The sequence below is a fragment of the Conger conger genome, chromosome 18 (assembly GCF_963514075.1).
Source record: "Conger conger chromosome 18, fConCon1.1, whole genome shotgun sequence".
Lineage (NCBI taxonomy): Eukaryota > Metazoa > Chordata > Actinopteri > Anguilliformes > Congridae > Conger > Conger conger.
Window position 1 is genome coordinate 15,270,296 of NC_083777.1, and position 18,103 is coordinate 15,288,398.

At 43.6% G+C, this 18,103-nt stretch overlaps 2 protein-coding genes across 2 annotated transcripts; one reads left to right on the top strand and one right to left on the bottom strand.

Annotated features, from left to right (window-relative positions):
- Positions 1-305: 305 nt before the first annotated feature.
- On the bottom strand, positions 306-4,732 carry LOC133118287 (vinculin). Its single transcript, XM_061228149.1, has 5 exons — positions 3,660-4,732; positions 2,424-2,603; positions 2,004-2,176; positions 1,183-1,300; positions 306-846 (listed from the first exon to the last, which is right to left on the bottom strand). The coding sequence occupies exons 1-5, from the start codon at positions 4,464-4,466 to the stop codon at positions 637-639; spliced, it is 1,488 nt and encodes a 495-aa protein (XP_061084133.1). The 5' UTR covers positions 4,467-4,732; the 3' UTR covers positions 306-636.
- A 4,707-nt stretch (positions 4,733-9,439) lies between these two features.
- Positions 9,440-17,563, top strand: ttl (tubulin tyrosine ligase). Its single transcript, XM_061227953.1, has 7 exons — positions 9,440-10,096; positions 10,779-10,857; positions 11,517-11,749; positions 11,853-11,988; positions 12,553-12,822; positions 12,961-13,104; positions 13,449-17,563. The coding sequence occupies exons 1-7, from the start codon at positions 9,928-9,930 to the stop codon at positions 13,609-13,611; spliced, it is 1,194 nt and encodes a 397-aa protein (XP_061083937.1). The 5' UTR covers positions 9,440-9,927; the 3' UTR covers positions 13,612-17,563.
- The last annotated feature ends 540 nt before the right edge of the window (positions 17,564-18,103 follow it).

Genomic DNA, 18,103 nt, shown 5'->3' on the forward strand with positions numbered 1-18,103 from the left:
CTATACTTGATATCTTAGAAATTGGGCCTCTGCAGTCTTCAGAGATGCAGTGACTGCATAGCTCCACTTGTGGGCTGAATTGGCACCAACACCAACCCCCCCGCCCCACACACACAAACCATGGGAATGTGTCTGGTTGCATGTTACACAATTTGACGTTTTTTCTTATCTACTACTTTCTTATCTAAACGTCAAATTGTGTAACATGCAACCAGACACATTCCCATGGTCTGCAATTCAGTTACACATGGGTGTTATTCAAAGCTGCAGTTGGTTATATAGGCTGTTACATTATCTTTGTAATACTGGGATAAAGTCTGCTTATCGTTATTAGAGAAGAATGTCCTTAATCAGTACTTTTGTTTGTGTGGGGTGGGGGGGTTGGTGTTGGTGCCAATTCAGCCCACAAGTGGAGCTATGCAGTCACTGCATCTCTGAAGACTGCAGAGGCCCAATTTCTAAGATATCAAGTATAGTCCTGTTACAGATTTTTCAATCTTAAGAGTTAAATCCACAGAGGTATTACAGGTGCAAGTTACAGACAGTGAGGTGTCCCGCGAATCTGTACAGACAGATGATGAAATCGGTGTGATGGCCTACATTTCACACGTGTCCTTACACAGGGTCTTCATAACATCATGGTGGCCACTTGAGGGTCTGCTGAATTTGAATGGGAGGAGCCAGGCTGGGCGCAGAAGGGTGCAGGGAGGTCTTGCGTAGGCCAAGGTCATCGGTGTCTAGGTTTGAGTTCTGCTCGGCCCGGTGAATCTGAAGACTCTTCCTCCACTGGAAGCAGAGAGCTGCTGCCTCAGCTCCATCTGAGTTAGGCTTTGGCTGTCTCAGTCCCTGATTGGACAAAAAAAGAGGACAAGGATGTCATCCGCCACTACTCACTGCAGTAAGTGAACAGCATCTCCTGTCAGTCCAGCTAGTACAGTACATGATGGTCCATACAGTCAGACAGGGTTCCTGTCTCTAGCTGTATGCCAATGTTGATGTGGGCTTCCAGCAACCATATAAAGAGATGTGTCCTGGTTCTGACAGAATAACAGCAAATGGGGGTGCATGTTAAGTTTTGGTCTTTGAGAAATTCACAGGCTTCCCAGTAGCATGTGTTCTGTGTAATGGGTTATTTGCCTCTGCTCAAGAGGGACTTAATGCAGGTGGTCATGAGGGTCTCACCTTGATGCAGGCTGTCTCAGCCGCTTGCACTCCCTGTAGGATGATTTGCAGCAGATTCTGGGCATTTTTCACCAGGATTTCGTCTGAGGACTTACTACAAGGGGTCAAGGCATTCACGCTGGGGGAACAAGGGTGGGGTGATGGGGGGGGGGGGGGGGGGGGGAATATTCAACTCATCATTCAACAGTTTGTGTCTTAACATTAAATCAGCATTTTCACATTTTCACTGCCGCTTAGGTCACAGACTGTCATAAATTTCAACATAGTCATACACTGCACAGAATGCTTTAGTCCTAGACCTGCAAAGTGCCAGTGATAACAATGTCAATTATGCTCCTCATTTTGCTCACCACCAATCATGGTCAAATGTCTATCTGCAAAGGCACATATCTGTATTATATGAATTTGGACATTTTCTTTACAGTTTCTTGACACACTACAGTTTTTCTACTGTACAGTATTTATGAATGAATACATGCATTCAAATTAGGGTAGTTCACACTCTGAACTGGGGACAGTTCTCTCTCTGGGTTCCACTGTAGCCAGGGTCACAATCACGCTGGGTCTGGAAATGGGCATTTCCAGTACAGTAGGGAGAAAATTGCAGGACGGACTATCATAAGGACTCCCTGGTGTTCCAGTATTTTTGTATTTGGAGGAAACGAGCTAAGAAGCCCCAAGACTGCATTCGACACAAGGGACCAGAGAACCAACCACTTTTTCCTGCTAGAATGTTTTCACTTATGGCTGAGAAGCCTAACATTTGAATTAGTCGGCGGGTTTATTTAAGAGGTTGGATGGCTGCAGCATGATGGTCATACCTAGAGATAATGGTGAGCTGGTTGGTGGTGGTGAGAATCTTCTCCAGGATGAGGCAGAGGTCCTCCTTACTGTGCTCACTCAGGGAGTGGTCAGCAATGACCTTGACGAACTGAGTAACAGTCTGGCATCTGGACACCACCTCTTTGGCTGCGGCAACAAACACCTCTTTGCTCTGAAGAAATGATTAAATACTAATAATAATAACGGTCATGATAACACATTTACAGTGAAGAGGGGAAACGCTGTGATTATCGTGTAGCATCCAGCAGGGTGATGCACAGCCATTTTGCACCAGAAGGATCACCATACATCAGCTGAGCTAAGCGAAGGGGGTATTGTACATATTAAGCCAAGGGATCATTTGGTGATTATTAAGAGCCACGCGCACACACACACACACACACACACATTTTCTTAACCTGTATGGGTCCTTTCCTGCGCAAGTACTGGGCCATGTGGTAGATCTTCTCAGCCATGGCTCTGGTCACCTGGATGATATGGTTGTTCTCTGCATCCCACTTGTCAGTCTCTCTCTTCAGGAAGAGGGAAGTGTAGGTAAGAGATGGTGCCCCCCTGCTTGCTGTGAGCACAGTGCCACCCTAAGGATGAAAACTGAAATTAGTATATTTTTGCACAAGCATACACACGCATACACAAATAAATGCAAACACACTAGCGCACAATCAGCAAGTGCATTGAGTTCTCCCAATAGTTGGCCCATTGAGCCCATACCCTCTAGACCAGGGGTGTCAAACTGAATCCCCAGGGGGCTTCGGGTTGCGGGTTTTTGCGGTTTCCTTTCAATCAGCTGCCAATTAAGGCCAATTAAGGCCTTGAGAACAAGGCGTGTAGATACTTTAACCAATCAGTGACTTGAATGAACCCAGAACACCCCAAAAACCAGCAGACACTACGGCCCTCCAGGACTGGAGTTTGACACCTGTGCTCAAGACAGTAACTTTACCTAATGTCACTCAAATGTTAAAGGAACAATGAACACTTTATTGGGTATTTATTAGACTTATTTTTTAGACTTCTGCTGTAGCCTATCCACTTAGAGATATGATGCGTTGTGTGTTCAGAGATACTCTTCTGCAGACCGCTGTTGTAATGTGTGGTTATTTGCGTTACTTTCACCTTCCTGTCAGTTTTGACCAGTCTGGCCATTCTCCTCTGATGTCTCTCATTAACAAGGCATTTCTGTCTGCAGAACTGCTGCTCACTGGATTTTTGAGATACTCAAACCACCCTGTCTGCCACCAACAATGATTCCACGGTCAGTCACTTAGATAAAATTTTCCCCCCATTCTGATGGTTGATGTGAAAATTAACTGAAGCTCCTGACCCGTATCTACATGACTGTATGCACTGCACTGCTGCCACACAATTGGCTGATTAGATAATCGCATGAATAAGTAGGTGAAATAAAGTTAAAATGTTCCTAATGAAGTGCTCTGTGAGCATATGAACGGTGTTATTGCTAATACTGAAATCAGAATTAGCATTCAACCATAGCAGCATTACAAATCAGATCAGTATTTGGCTTAACATCCAAAAGCACTGTCCAAAAATATACAGGTGAATGATAGAAAAATACAGGTGTTATGTAATGACTACATGAGAGAACAGTGCAATTTCCAAAAATGATTGATTACCCTTTTTAGCTCCTGATTGGTCACAGGAGGGTTCTGAGGGCTCGCCATGACTGGATCTGGTGGATGTGTCATCTCCTGATTTGGCAGGAATTTTAAGGGCATGTTTTGGGCCTCATCGGCATCCCTGCCCTGCAGAAAGAGTCTGATCTGCTGTTTGGTAGCCTGGTGAACACCTTCCACCATGTCCATTTCATCCACAAGGAAGTGAGCCATAGCTGACCAATATTGCATCTGAATTTCCACACTGTGCATGTCATCCAAGTCCTGAGTTTCCACCATTTGCCTGGCTCTGCACACAATGTCAGATATTTGAAAGGATAGATGCTCGTTAATTGATCTCAGGTTAGCCCGAACCCTGGGATTCCTGATGTAATTGAGGCAGTCTTGAAAGTTCTGACAGGCTGCTTTCACATTAGCCAAAAGAGCTTCTGCATCCGTCTCAAATTTGGCCTTTGCCTCCTTCCCCTTTTCAGGGCTCCAATTTTCTGTGCAGGCTGAAACCGCCAAGCAAAGGGTGTCTTCAACTGTGGTGGAGTACTCCTTGTTAAAACTGCTAACAAGACCAAACAACACCTTCATCTTCACCAGGAGCTGCCTCTGTAATAGTTCGGACTTTGCCAGCTGATGGATGTCAGAGAGGGGCACGGTTTTGAGGTTGTCAGTCACCTGGAGGTAGGTCTCTGTGAGGGCCTTCACCTCCTCCTGAAGACCTCTCATCTTCATAATGCCAGTGCTGTTCTTACAGATTGAGGAAGTCAGTCTTGCTGCTTCCTGGACCCTCAGAGAGTTCTCTGATATTACCCCCATCCTTTTCTGTGGAGTTGTCCAACGCCTGATAGCCTGTTGTGTTCCACCACGTGCTACAACACCTAAGATCTTATCAAGTGAATTCAACAATACCTGCACTGACAGGGCCCAAAGGATGCAAGGTCCTTCCAATTTATCGAGTGTGACTGGTACAGATGATACCAGTTCAGCTAAATGTTTAGCACAGTTCTGGGCTTTCTTCAGTTTGCTGTGCAGCACGGTGATGTTCTCATGATGTTCACCTCTTGCCACAACCTCTGTTGATGTAACCAGCTGCACAGCATCTGAGCACAGTTGCATCACCTCGTTCAGCTGCTCTGTGGTATTTTCTTTCTGAGATCCGGTCTGGAACATGGCACAGGCTGCATGGTACCAGGTGCCAGCGGCAGGCAGCAATATCTGCCGCATGTTGCTTATCCCATCTGAGAATAGCGTTGCGTGTTTGTAAATGTTGTCTGTGCTCATTGTAGCCCCTATAGCAGTCTCCTGTGCAACTTGCATGAGTGTTGATGTGAGCCCTACCACTTCTAACCGCAGTCCCTCCAGCCGCTCACCTTCAATGCCACTGATGATAGCATCCGCCTCCTTGGCAGCCTGTACGTAGCTGTTTGAGAGCTCAAGAACTTTTGTGCAAGCCACATTGAGGGATGTGACATCTTTCTGTTTAGTTGCCTTGAGGACTTCATACAGCAAGGGCAGCAAGTCAACATCCTGAAGTGTTTGAGTGGGCTTCACCTTACTGATAAATTCAATTTCCCCAGTCTCACCAATGTTGCTGTTGCTCAGCAGTGGAGGTGTGTCAGGGTCTTTCTCTACATCCTGTGCACAACATGGACTGGGTGTAATTATTGTGTCAGTGCAGAGGGCCGAACACTCGAAATTTGCATCAGGATCCAAGCTGGAGGCCTCAGGCTCCTCAGATATAGGCATGGGCCGTGAGAAGGAAGGGTGGCGGGCTTCATCTCGCAAGGGACTGAGGAGGTGTGGGTGCTGCAGGCCATCCAACCCTTCTCTTAAAATGTGAAACTGCTCAACTGCCGTTGAAAACGTCTGTGAAAATCCTGAAAATGAATCCATGTCCCACCCAGGCTCTGACAGGAGGAGCTCCACACATGTCTTTACGTCAGCTATTGAAGCTTCCACCGGCTTCACCAGCACCAGTAGCCCGTTGCGAAAGATTGGGTTATCGCTCCGGTCCACATGCCTCTTCACAGATCTAACCATGAGGTTCATATGACCCATGAGGTCAGTGGAATGCTCAGTAAAATGGTCGTGGCTTTTGTCTTTAAATGCTTTCTCACAGGCACTATAGTCTTCTGCTATCTCCTGAAGGGTGAGGCTGGCAAATGCTTTCACATCCAGGATGTCATTGAAAAAATCTGTCAGCTGGCTGGTCTCCTCTGCCCATCGCTGGTGAAGATCTTGGAGCCTTTCCAGGGATCCAGAGGTGGGGCCGCCCCTACACAACTCCTGTACAAGTGGCACTGCAGCACCCTTCAGTCTTATTAGGCATGCCCTGGAGCTCTCAACATTCTCAATGCACTTGAGGTCCTTGGACAGACTCGAAATGAAGCTGGCAATCTGGACCATTCGGTCTGCATGAGATATGAATGCAGTGAACAGGGGCTGAAGGCTGTCTGGTGAAGTGATGGCAATGTTTAACAGTTTATCAAATGGGGCTGTTGCTTTAACAAACACATCCAAGACTTGGTACAGAATGGCTGTCACTACGCTGTCATTGAGCTTCAACAACTGCTGCATTAAAGAGGAACAGCTGACTTCCAGATCCTGCTGTGTTTGTTGTGTGGGGTCAGATGAACCCGACAGCTTTGCTTGCTGAGATATCTCTAACCACAGTTGGAGGACGCATCGGCAACGGTCTATGACAGTCGGCTGGATGTATTTCCTTGAGGTGTTTGCTACCACCATGCAGTGTATCACGAGGTCTCCCAGCAAGCTGTCAAAGTTGCTCTCTCTGATTGAAGAACACTCAGAAATGGGCAGCAGCCTGAGCAAAACCTGCAGCTTCTCAGTGTAGCTTCTGGTGGGGCCTGAGAGACTTCCACAGCAGCTGCTCTTCAGCGTTGATATGAGGCCCACGATAGTGGAGTCCACCAGATCTACGATGTACTTTTTGGCAGCCTGAGCCTGGTCACTCTTGGGGTGCTTGATGGTGGTGCACAGTGCAGTATGCAACATGGAGATGCATTTCTTCAGGGTATCCAGGGAGTGGAGCACATGTTGTTGCTGCTTGGGGTCCCGCAGGTCTTCAGCTCGCCTCTTGGCCAGGTTGTTGAGCAGCAGAAGGGCCTCTGAGAAGCCCTGGAAAGCCCTCAGTAAGGAAGGGATGTCTGGGGCCCCCTCCAGCTGGGACAAGTAGTCTAGGAGCAAGTGAGCTGATGTGACTATCTTCCTCACAGTAGCATCGTCCTCCACTAATAGGATCTGCGGGGAAAAAACCCATGGATATTACTTTTTATGTTTTTACATTACATAATTCCATTTTACTTGTTACCTGCAATGACAACAAAGCTAAGCACTATTGTGTACTGGTTCCAGTCATCAGAGGCAGTTGTCCTCTTAAAATAGCCAAGAAATCAGCAATATTCATTCTCAGCTTTACTCATCAAAAGGGAGAAAAAAACAGGAACAATCATCGTCTGTACCTTAAGCAGTCCAAACAAGACATTTTGAGTGGAGGAAATAAGGTCATCTCTGTGATCGGCAAGATGGGGTTGGATGCTAAGTTTTTGAGCCGCCAGCAGCATGTGCTGACCTGACAGCTTCATGGACGCCACCACTGGTTCCATCTCTGCCTTCATGATGTCATCATCCGATTCTGCAGCAAGCCTGGCACACAGGTGAAAAAGACACAGAGTTGCTGTTTGGCTGCCCCATCTTTGTGCTTCACTAAAGCCATATTTTCCAGGGCCAAAAATAGGTCACTGAGATCACTGGGATGTGATTGATCACAATATGACAGGCTAATTGGAACTGAACAGAACAGTGTGGGAATATCTAAAAACATTAATTTGATTTTGGTTGGCTTAGTGGGTACCCAGCCCAGATTTCATCCTCCTTGACTCAAAATGCCAGCTTATCCAAAGACACTGACAGACTTTCAGGTTTCCACAAGTCAGCTTGATAGCACAACACATAGACCATTAACTGGATAATTTGCCTGGTAGTTTATTAATAAACAAAACATTGTGTCCAGTGTGTTCCTATTCATGTTTATTGAATAAAGTTTTGTGAGGAAGAGCTTAAACTGGGTATAAATTGATATTTTGTGTTATGAGGTACTGGCAGTAAAATGCAAATGGTTCATACTCAGCAGTTACAGAATTTGTGCAGAATTAAACATGCAAAAGAAATGAAAACAAATAAAGATGTACAATGTTGCTCAGGAGATGCTCACTTGGCAGCAAGGGCAGCCATGTTCTTTGATGCCTTAGCCACACCCTTAGCCACTCCCTCCAGAGTAGTGAACTGCTCAGACACCTCCCCACTCTCACAGATTAGCACCAGGTGGCACAGGTGGGTCACAACTGGTGCCACCACCCTTTCAATAGACTTCGTCTTAACCAGGTCAGGCAGGCCATGCTCCAAAAAGGACGCCATCCCTGTCAAAGAGGTATCAGAACATCAGCCTGTGTGTATGGTAGAAACAGCCATTGGTTTGGAAGCAGGATAGGCATGATTTAAAATCCAAACAAACAAGTTCTATACTCAATTGAGAAATTCACATGCTTTTATTAACTTATTTATGTATGTATGCAGCGATAAATATAACGCAAAAAGCACCGAGACACATAGGCCTACTGTAACAACAACACATCTGAAAGTGACACAATACAAAAATAATTAATTATGTTAATAGTGACAAAAAGATATTCATCTGATGCAATATCTGTATTTGGTAAAACAATGACATTTATTCCAAGAACACGAACACATAGATTTAAAATGCACGCGTAATAACTTACGCGTGCATTTTAAATAAATTACTAACTGTAAAATTGTGAGATACATAAGCATGGACATTTTCCAATTACTGTATGTATTAAATGTATTAAATGTATGCGGCAGCCTACAATAACGTCAAAAACATTTATATGCACATTTAAAAATTATACAGCCATTACCAAAGTAGCGTTGCTGGTTTTCAATAAAAACGAAAATAGTCTCAAAAAACATAGAAGGTTCAGTGGACTGAAGATCTCGTTTTCAAAACATGATTTTTAAAAATGCACGTGCCCCAGCCCACAGCTCTAAAACAGTCTTTACTTGGTGGGTTGACAGATCATTATGAAAAGCGTTGCTGGGTTCCTATTCGGAGCGCCCGGGTTCATTTTTCATTCACTGTTAGGAACAGTGACAATGGCTGCTCTGTGTCTCATAGCAACCCCGTCAGCCGACTCAAACATTGCCTCAAGACATAAATTATGAAAGATGAGCGTATCCTTCTCGCATACGGAAAATTCATACTGCTGTCTACGTTAATTGATATCCTCAGATGATTACAAGGATATGCTATAATTTAAGAAGTTGTCAGGTGTTTCCATTGGGTTTCGAATGTTTTCTTTAGATATTTGTAATCCATATGTAGCACAGCAGTCTTTAGATTGTGTAGCGTAACTGTAGCATTACAACGTTGGCAAACGCATGAAGCTTCACGTGTCGTTTGGGAAGTTCAGTACAATTGACATACGCTTACACACAGTATAGCGTACTCGATGGACGTCCAATGCATGTATAAAGCAAAGTTATAATTCTGAACAAATATTAAGAATGGTACATTTACATGTTGCCTATTTGAGCATTGTACCAAAAAACAAAAAAACCGAGGCAACGTCTAGGTCTAAACATAAACTGCAATACCCACAATTCAGTGCTGTGACCTTTTAATGCTTGCGCGGTCCATGTGACGACGAGGGCTGACAGCTGGAGCTCTCTGGGAATAAAGAGGAAAAGACAGCGCTTAGGGTGGATATGTGAGACGTGGGAATTACAAAGACGATGCTAGGCGCCGTACGATAAAACTTGTAATTAGTTATCTTTTCGGGGTTCCTTTTAGAATACAACAAACGTAAAGAAGCTTTCGGTTCTTTAAATACTTCAAACTAAGGGGATAATAGCTGGCTAGCAACCAGATAGCAATCCAGCGAATAGATAATCTCGAAAAGGAATTTGTTAGCATGCATTGCTAGCTTGGACAGTCACACCCATAGCTAGCTGGCTATCTTGTTTGGACAACAGGATCAGTTTTCAGGACTAATTTACCCGCATAACACGTTTATTGACTAGCTATATTTGTGCTGGTCTGAAATAAAGTGTTTAATGTTACTAGTCATGCTGGCTAGCTAGCTGCCCAAAACATAGCTAAATAGATAGCTAGCTAAAATGAATGACTCATGACACCGAGTTCTTCGATAACTTGGCACATAACTGATAAAGCAGCATGAATCTTCCAATGTATACATTTGTCGCCCGAGATGACAATAGTAGCGTCTACGCCGAAGTTTCCAAAATCCTGATTTCCACTGGGCACTGGAAGAGACTTAAAAAAGATAATCCCAGATTCAACTTGATGCTGGGAGAAAGGAACAGGCTCCCGTTTGGAAGGCTAGGTAAGGATGAAGCTTATCGGTTCCTATGAAAATGATCTGACGGGAGATTTGTATTTACGTTAGCTTTCTGTACTTAGCTTCCTAAATTGTCATTAGTTTTTTTACGTGCCTATGCACGGTTATTGCAGAAAGAAGGCTAATTGGCATGGTCGAGCCACTTTAAATTCGTTAGCTAGCTAGTCTCAGTAACTTGGCTAACTGCGCTTCCAACAGAACTTGCAACCCAAAGGCAATGATAGCTTGCTAACGTTTGCTAATTGGTTGCATTTTGACCGCAATTGTGTCGCATCTAACGTTAGACTAGCTAATCAACGGTAATTTAGCTTGGAAGCTGCACAAATTGGCAGTTCATAATCAGCCTGGCGACGCTATGTTGCCTCTGGAGATTGTCCGATCTTTCCTCTGCATTCATATTAAAACGTGCTTGTATACCTGTATGCTATTCATTTTCATCTTTAAAAGCGACAGGTTGCATAATGACCTTATATGACCCCAGTCAAATGCAAAACCTGGGAGGGACAGCAAAGTGTTAAAAATCTTCTGTGTTCCTAGTTGGGAAGCACAACATGCCTCCCGGGTTGAATGCAGTCCCTTACCGTGCGTTATACAGACGCTGTGATTTAGTGAATAGGCTAAATATGCAGCCAGAGGCGTCATTTTGTTTCCTGCATATTCTCCATAGGGCATGAACCCGGACTGGTGCAGCTGGTGAATTATTACAGAGGAGCCGACAAGTTGTGCCGTAAAGCCTCTTTGGTAAAGTACGTATTCCGCCCATTGCACGAATATTTATTGTGCCTACCATTCTGCTGTGCTGCATACCATGTTTTGCGGTTGTGGTTTTCTTGCACGTCTAATGCAACACCATTTATAGCCCTGGTAGTAGTGGCCAGAGTAGGGGGAAAATCAAGGAAGATATGTCACTTCTCCTCCAACTGTGGTCAGGGGAGGCACATAGTGGGCACCTATTTCTGCTTCAAGTCAATGATAAATTAAGCACAAACCTGCTTGATCTGCAGAAATTCACAATGACTGACTGTACTCCAGGGCAAAGACTAGAAAAGTTGCACTTTTCTCTGAAGGTGAAGTTAGGTTTTGTGGAATTAAGGGTAAATGATGTGTTCCTGGACCTAGTTAACTTCTTCCATGCAAGGAGTTCTCAAGCTGAGCTCAATTTTGCTCCAGTCTGACCAGAGAAAAACATGTTTCATCAGCATGTTTTTGCCTCCTTGAAACAGTCTGAGTGATGTCTGTTGCCTGACTGACTTAATCAGCTCATGCTTAGATTGACTGAAGTCATATGCTGGTATACATTACATAACATTACAGGCATTTAGGAGACACTCTTATCCAGAGAAACATACAACGAAGTGCAAATCGATTTGCACCCTGAAGTAATAACTCGTTTTTGTTTTCCAAGGTTAATCAAGACCAGTCCAGAGCTTTCAGACTGCTGCAATGGATTCCCAGAATCATACATAATCTACCCCACAAACCTAAAGACCCCCGTGGCCCCAGCCAAAAACGGCATAAGCCACTTGAAGAGTAACCCCAAAACAGATGAGCGGGAAGTTTTCCTAGCTTCCTATCATCAGAAGAGGGAAAACGGGGAGGGATCCGTGTGGATAGCAAAATCTTCTGCTGGAGCCAAAGGTGAGTTGCCAGGGAATACCCAGGGAATAACCTGTGCATGTTCAGAAAGTAATGGGTACTATGGTTGCATTCACTGCCTGCTCTTGAATTGATTCTGTTCTAGGTGCTGGGATTTTAATATCTAATGATGCTAATCAGTTGCTGGAGTACATTGATAATCAAGGCCAGGTCCATGTCATTCAGAAGTACCTGGAGAAACCCCTTCTGCTGGAGCCAGGTCATCGCAAATTTGACATCAGGTACATTGGCTGCAGAAGATTGAGTTGTGGGTCACTGAGCTGGAAACCAGTACTAACCCCTGTGCAGTCATGTCCTGTGTTTGTATGGTGAACGAGTTCAAAAGATAAATAATTAATTTCTCTGAATATTCATGACGGTTACTGTATGAATGTACATATTGAAAATGCTGACTCATCATGCTTGCTGCTGTGACAGGGATGGCGGGGTTATGATGAAACTATGCTGCAGTGTCCTTTTACTGTAATTGCTATTAGTGGCATCATTTATCATATGTTGCCAGACCTTTATCCATTGCAGCATACTGAATGTTGATACACAATTGAGTTCATGAGTAAAATGCAAAGTGTAAATAAAACAGTTTAAGAAACAAATAGTGTAATTGCAGTTATCAAATACAAAAACAGATGTGCACAGCAGTAACATAATGCACAGTTGCTGCAGTAATTAAACCATTCCTTGGTAATGCCCTGAAGCTAATGGGTCAGGTTAATGCTTATTCTTCAGTTTTATGGAAACTGTTGTTGAAAAACAGGTTTTTCACTCTGCTGTTCTGCTCTTGGCAGGAGCTGGGTGCTGGTTGACCATCAGTACAACATCTACCTGTACAAGGAGGGGGTGCTGAGAACGTCCTCTGAGCCTTATAACAGCTCTGACTTCCAGGACAAGACCAGCCACCTGACCAATCACTGCATACAGAAGGAGCACTCCCAGAACTATGGCCGATACGAGGAGGGCAACGAGATGTTCTTCGACGAGTTCCGCGAGTATCTGCAGAGCTCCCATAATGTCTCCCTCGAGGCGGCCATTTTACCTCAGATCAAACAGATCATAAGGTACTAAATGTAGTGATATGGAGAATGTGGCGTGCTGAGCACGAGGCTGTTGTCAGACTGCAGCCAGTGCTTGGTGTGGAAGATTACCTGTTTTAATTGTTGCTGCTATGTTCGTTGACTCATCCCTCTCTGACTCAGGAGCTGCTTGGTCTGCATCGAGCCCTCAATCAGCACCAAGCACCTGTCCTACCAGAGCTTCCAGCTCTTTGGCTTTGACTTCATGGTGGACGAGAGCCTGAAGGTCTGGCTGATCGAAATCAACGGCGCCCCTGCATGCGCACAGTGAGTCCTCTGCTCTTCCGCTGCATTCTCATGTTTCAGTGAAAAGAGCTCAGAATCTACAATATACCATACACAATTCTACATTATGGAAAATTCAAATGCTACCACCCAGTCTCGCTTTACCACTGTCTCTGTCCGTCTCTGTCTCCCTCACTGTGATTGTACATTTATTTAATTATTCCCCCATTATTCCCCAATGTCCTGAGCAGAGATGGCTGTGCTCTCCGAGGGAAGATTTGTTTACTTGTCTTTGTTCACTTGCACTCATTTGCTTTCATTTGCTTTCGCATGAAACGAGGTATGACATTTTGTGTTATGTCATTCGTTTCACATTTCTTCCACAGAAAACTGTATTCAGAGTTGTGTCAGGGAATCGTGGATGTAGCGATATCCAGTGTCTTCTCCCTCAATGAATCCACCCCATCCTCAGCCTCCTCCACCTCCTCCGCCTGCTCCTCCCCCAAACCGAGGCCGGCCTATGCCCAGGGCCCGTTCATCAAGCTGTAAGCACACATGGAGCCCTGGCCTCCACTGCTGTGACCCCCTCCCTCCTCTCAGACGCTGTGCTTCCCCCCCTGCGGCCCCATGGATACGTCTGCACATCATCCAGAGGGGCGGGTGGGGACAGGCTGGACCCCTCACTCTGAAGAGATGCGGCATGGAGAGGCGGTGAATGATCATTAAATGGCCCCTAAAATTGAAAATGACCTCATAAGATCGCCCACCCCTGCCTGTCTCCAGTGTTCCAAAGCTCTGGTAATTGTTGGCGGCCGTTGTGTTCGGATCAGAGTGAAAATTTTGAGTGTCTTGGTTAATGTGTGGGAGGGGAAAGTAAGAGGGACTGACAGACAGGGTGGGGTTACCTCTTTTGCCACTACCCCCCCCCTCCCTCTTTTTTTGGCACAAAAATGTCCATTTCACTGTCAGGAAGTTGATGACCTTGGACAGCACGTGGGTGAAAGAATGGAGAAGTGATGTTATATCAATTTGTTGCTCAATACTTGTGTCTTCAGTGCCTTACATATACAGATATACATATAACCTCACCCTGTATCATAGAAAGACCACCTGTCCATTGTTTTGCACCATTGTTTAGTATGTGTTATGTGCTGCCAGGTGAGGTTGCCTTACTGTGTGTGTTTGTGTTATTTGTGTTTGTGTATTGCATCAGCACTCCCAAATGCTCCTATTTGTGGCAGAGTGGTTGAAGTCTGATTAGACACTTAAAGCATGACCATCCCATCTTTTGCACTGATGTTTGGTCCATTGGAATCAGCAGCAAATCCCTAATTTGTTCTGTGTGCTTCCTGTGCCCATAGGCCTTCATTAGCTGAGACCTACTAGCTTTTGGTAGAATGTTCCAGTCTGAAGACTCAAAACCAATGAATGATTTCCACTGGCTTGTCAGCCACACATCCAAAATGTAATGTTTTATTTCCAGTTAATGCTATAAACTGGTAAGCACTCATGAGTATAATCCATTTGAGTCTGGCAGGAGTGTGGGAGCTCTCATCCCATTTGCCAGTACACTGTGGGTATTCATGTGAGCTATTATCTCCTGGCCTTTAGTGGTTTTTGGTTTTTGCTCTTTGTGGACTTCAGCACCTGTACATTCTTTAGTCTATTGGCAATGTACTAACGGGAGAACAGCGATGTAATCTGCCAAGTGAATAATCAATATTATGAACTTGGCAGAAACTCATTGTGGGCAAAGTACATTATTGTACACGTAGACATTCATATAGCTGAATGTTTACTGAAGCAATTTTGGTTAATAAAAGTATTTTTATCAATGGTACAACAGAAGAAGCCCACCTCATATTCAGGACTGCTGTACAATTTTGTGTTACAGCTCTAGAAGCAAGGCACCTGTCTCCCATCTTACGTGCTTTAACGTTATGCAAAACAACAGGTTACGGCAGATTATATCCTCCATACAATGAACTAGGACAGGTCTGGGACATTAGGAAGAACGCAAGGATCTTGGGTGCCAGGCTGATTGATTTGCATCACAGGGCAGGCCTCAGCCAGATTCCCTAAAATGTTTGAGCTGGTATGTCAGGTTGTGTCAGCAAGTAAAGCAGTTGTTTTTGGGTTTCCTGAAAAGGGCATTACAACACTGCCCCAGGTCCTCTCGGTTTCAGTGCTGTGGATTTCTGACATTTTGACATGTTGACATGAAGGAATAGAAAAATTTCTTTTTGAATGTATTGGCAGAAAATATCCTTGGCAGATGAAGGTTGTGCTGATGGAATAAAATGTTCATTAGTCTGTAGCTGTGAGAGAAACATCGCCTTTAAGAGCTTAGAAATGTTTTCCCTCCCCGTTCACCTGTCCATCAATTGCATGCTGGCCAGAGTAGTGACGTTAATGTGTGTGACTTTGCATCCAGACGTTTCCTTTTCTCATACCTCTGTATTAGGTATACTTTAAGTGAAGGGTTACCCCATGGTGTTTTAGTCCCTTTGTTATGTAGGTTTAGATTGATAAATAATAATGAGGTTATTTTCTAGTGCTAGTTCAAACCAAGTTTCTTAGCTTCCAGATTTAGAAGTAGAGATTATAAGTAATGTAGTGTTATGCCTGTTACATTGTAGTGGCTCTCAATTGATGACTGAAGGAAACCATTTCTAATCTGCAGATAGATTTGCACAATGATGGTGTTGTCTGTATTTTAATAGTCACTGATGTGTATAGTTATTTTATGGCACCGTTTGTTACCCTTCTCTCCCGGACATCACAAATGGCTTGAAATACCAGCAGGTTAATGTTTTTATTTTTTATTATTAAAAAAGTATTCACAGACTGCTTGTAAGAAACCTTTAGGTCACTGTGTCCTTTTGCTCTATTCATGGGAAATTTGGAGAGCATAGACCTATTTCGGAGCATTGCACAAATGTGAGCCAGCTTGTTGTATGTTGTCTTGTTTTAGCAGAAAGTTTACCTTAAAACTGCCACTGTACATTTCTTTGGTTGTGTGTATTGTGACTTCATGACACCAAGAATAGCTGGAGGTGTCATGCTCAGTGGCACAGATCTGAAGCGATCATTGTTTTGCTTTGGAGAGCAGAAATGTTGATTTGCTTCAAACAAGCCAGTGATATTCAGCAGTGTAACTGCCCACTATGGTGGTTCATGGGATCTCTCAGCGGTCTGATGTGTTGAAAATGCTTGACAGCAGATCCCCAGGAGAAAAAATGTGAGATTCAAGTCCTCCTTTATGTTCATATTTAGTATTTTCTTTGAAACATCTTGATTTGTATTTAGTTTTTTTACTCCCCGCATGCAAGGACTGTCACAGGCCTCATTTTGCTGATGCTTCTTTAATGTTCCTTTGATAAACCTGTGTGTATAAAAACAGACTTCAGAAAGGAACAGTGTACAATAATATAATTGTAGCGCCATCAGAGTTAAAAAGCGCAAAGGGGGGAAAAACTGTTTCCAACGATAAGAAAATTTGTCATGGACAGTCTCAAAGGAAGTGTTAAAATTAATTAAACTTATTTTGTGTGTGAATGTGTTACCAGAATGTATAGCACACAAAAAAAAGGGAAACCAGTTTCTAAATTCTTTACAGTATAATTTAATAATTGTGACCCATCCTTTCTATACAGTAAATATTTATTTTGAAACAAATTTGGATCCCAAAGAAATGGCAGTATTTTTGTCTTGTATAATGTTGTAGAATCATTTTTCCCTCAAAGGGAAGGGGTGCCTTGGGGTAAATGGGAATCATGAAGTTTGGATGAAGCAAAGGATGTGTGTCCTTGTGCCCCATTTCTTTGTCAGCCAGACTTTTCACAGTCTTCACAAGAGAGAATGTCCTTCTGTGACTGGTTCTGGTGTGGGTGATGCGTTTCCTACTGCCAGCATTTTCCATAAGCAATGATCCTCCTGACCAAAGATAACTATGGTTTGCATGTTCAAAATCTGTCCCGTCTGTGTATGCTTGAAGCGAAATCGGTTTGCAGGCAAATGCTTGATACATCTGTGTGTGCATTGCTGTGCACAGATACATTTGTTATACAGAATTTACTTTTTTGTTTTCTATGAGAATTTCTGTAAGGTCAAGAGTGAGGGGGTCTAAAGCAAAAAGTATATTTACCTGGCTGTGGAATAATTTTACCTGTTCCGCCCCCAGTTCGAGTTCTTTGTGATCCACAATGACTATAGGCCATCATACACACTTTTCTCTAAGAAAAGCAGGAAAAACACAAACCATAAATGGTTAGCGAAGGAAACTGTCATTGCGAAGAAACAATGTCTTCATCTCAACCGAGAATTTATGAAAAAGACTCCTATCATAGGCCGTTCTTGTCACCATATCCAAATGTAGTGCGTCTGTTGTCTGAAAAATCTGTTGATTCTGTGTTACTCTGTTAAACAGTCTATTGCATGGAAACTTGGCTGTATCGGTAATGAGCACTATTATAAATATTAAAATTTTAATGCTCATTGATTTGTCTCTTGTTTGTTCCTGGCCCCTGGTTTGTGCGAAACATGTTTGCTCTCAATTTTAACACCATCACAAAGGTCTGGGGAAATGTTGCATTTACATTTTTACGTCTGAGGTGGTCTTACGCAGGATGCCTTACACACTTACGTTTTTCATATAAAACAAATTAACTTGGAATGTTTGTTGCGGACAATCGGTTATGTGCCATAGACAAGAGTACAGCAGCAGTGTGCTGTTAACAATTTTAATATGCAAACTGGCTAAAAGCTCAGTTCCTTAAAAGCAAATTACACCAGTACTTAAAAAGTTTGAACAAATATGTGCGTGAACTACCAGAAATCTCTAGCTGCTTTGTACAGCAACTCAGTCAGGTGAGATATGGCGGATCATGAAGCATTAGATTGGTGGGTCGTTATGGTTCTTTCACATTACATTTTCACATTTCCTCCCAGTAATTACAATGTCCCTTAACACTGACCTGCGGGATGAAACGGTCAGTACTGAACAGAAATTAATTTAATCTTAAAATGTAATATGTAATTG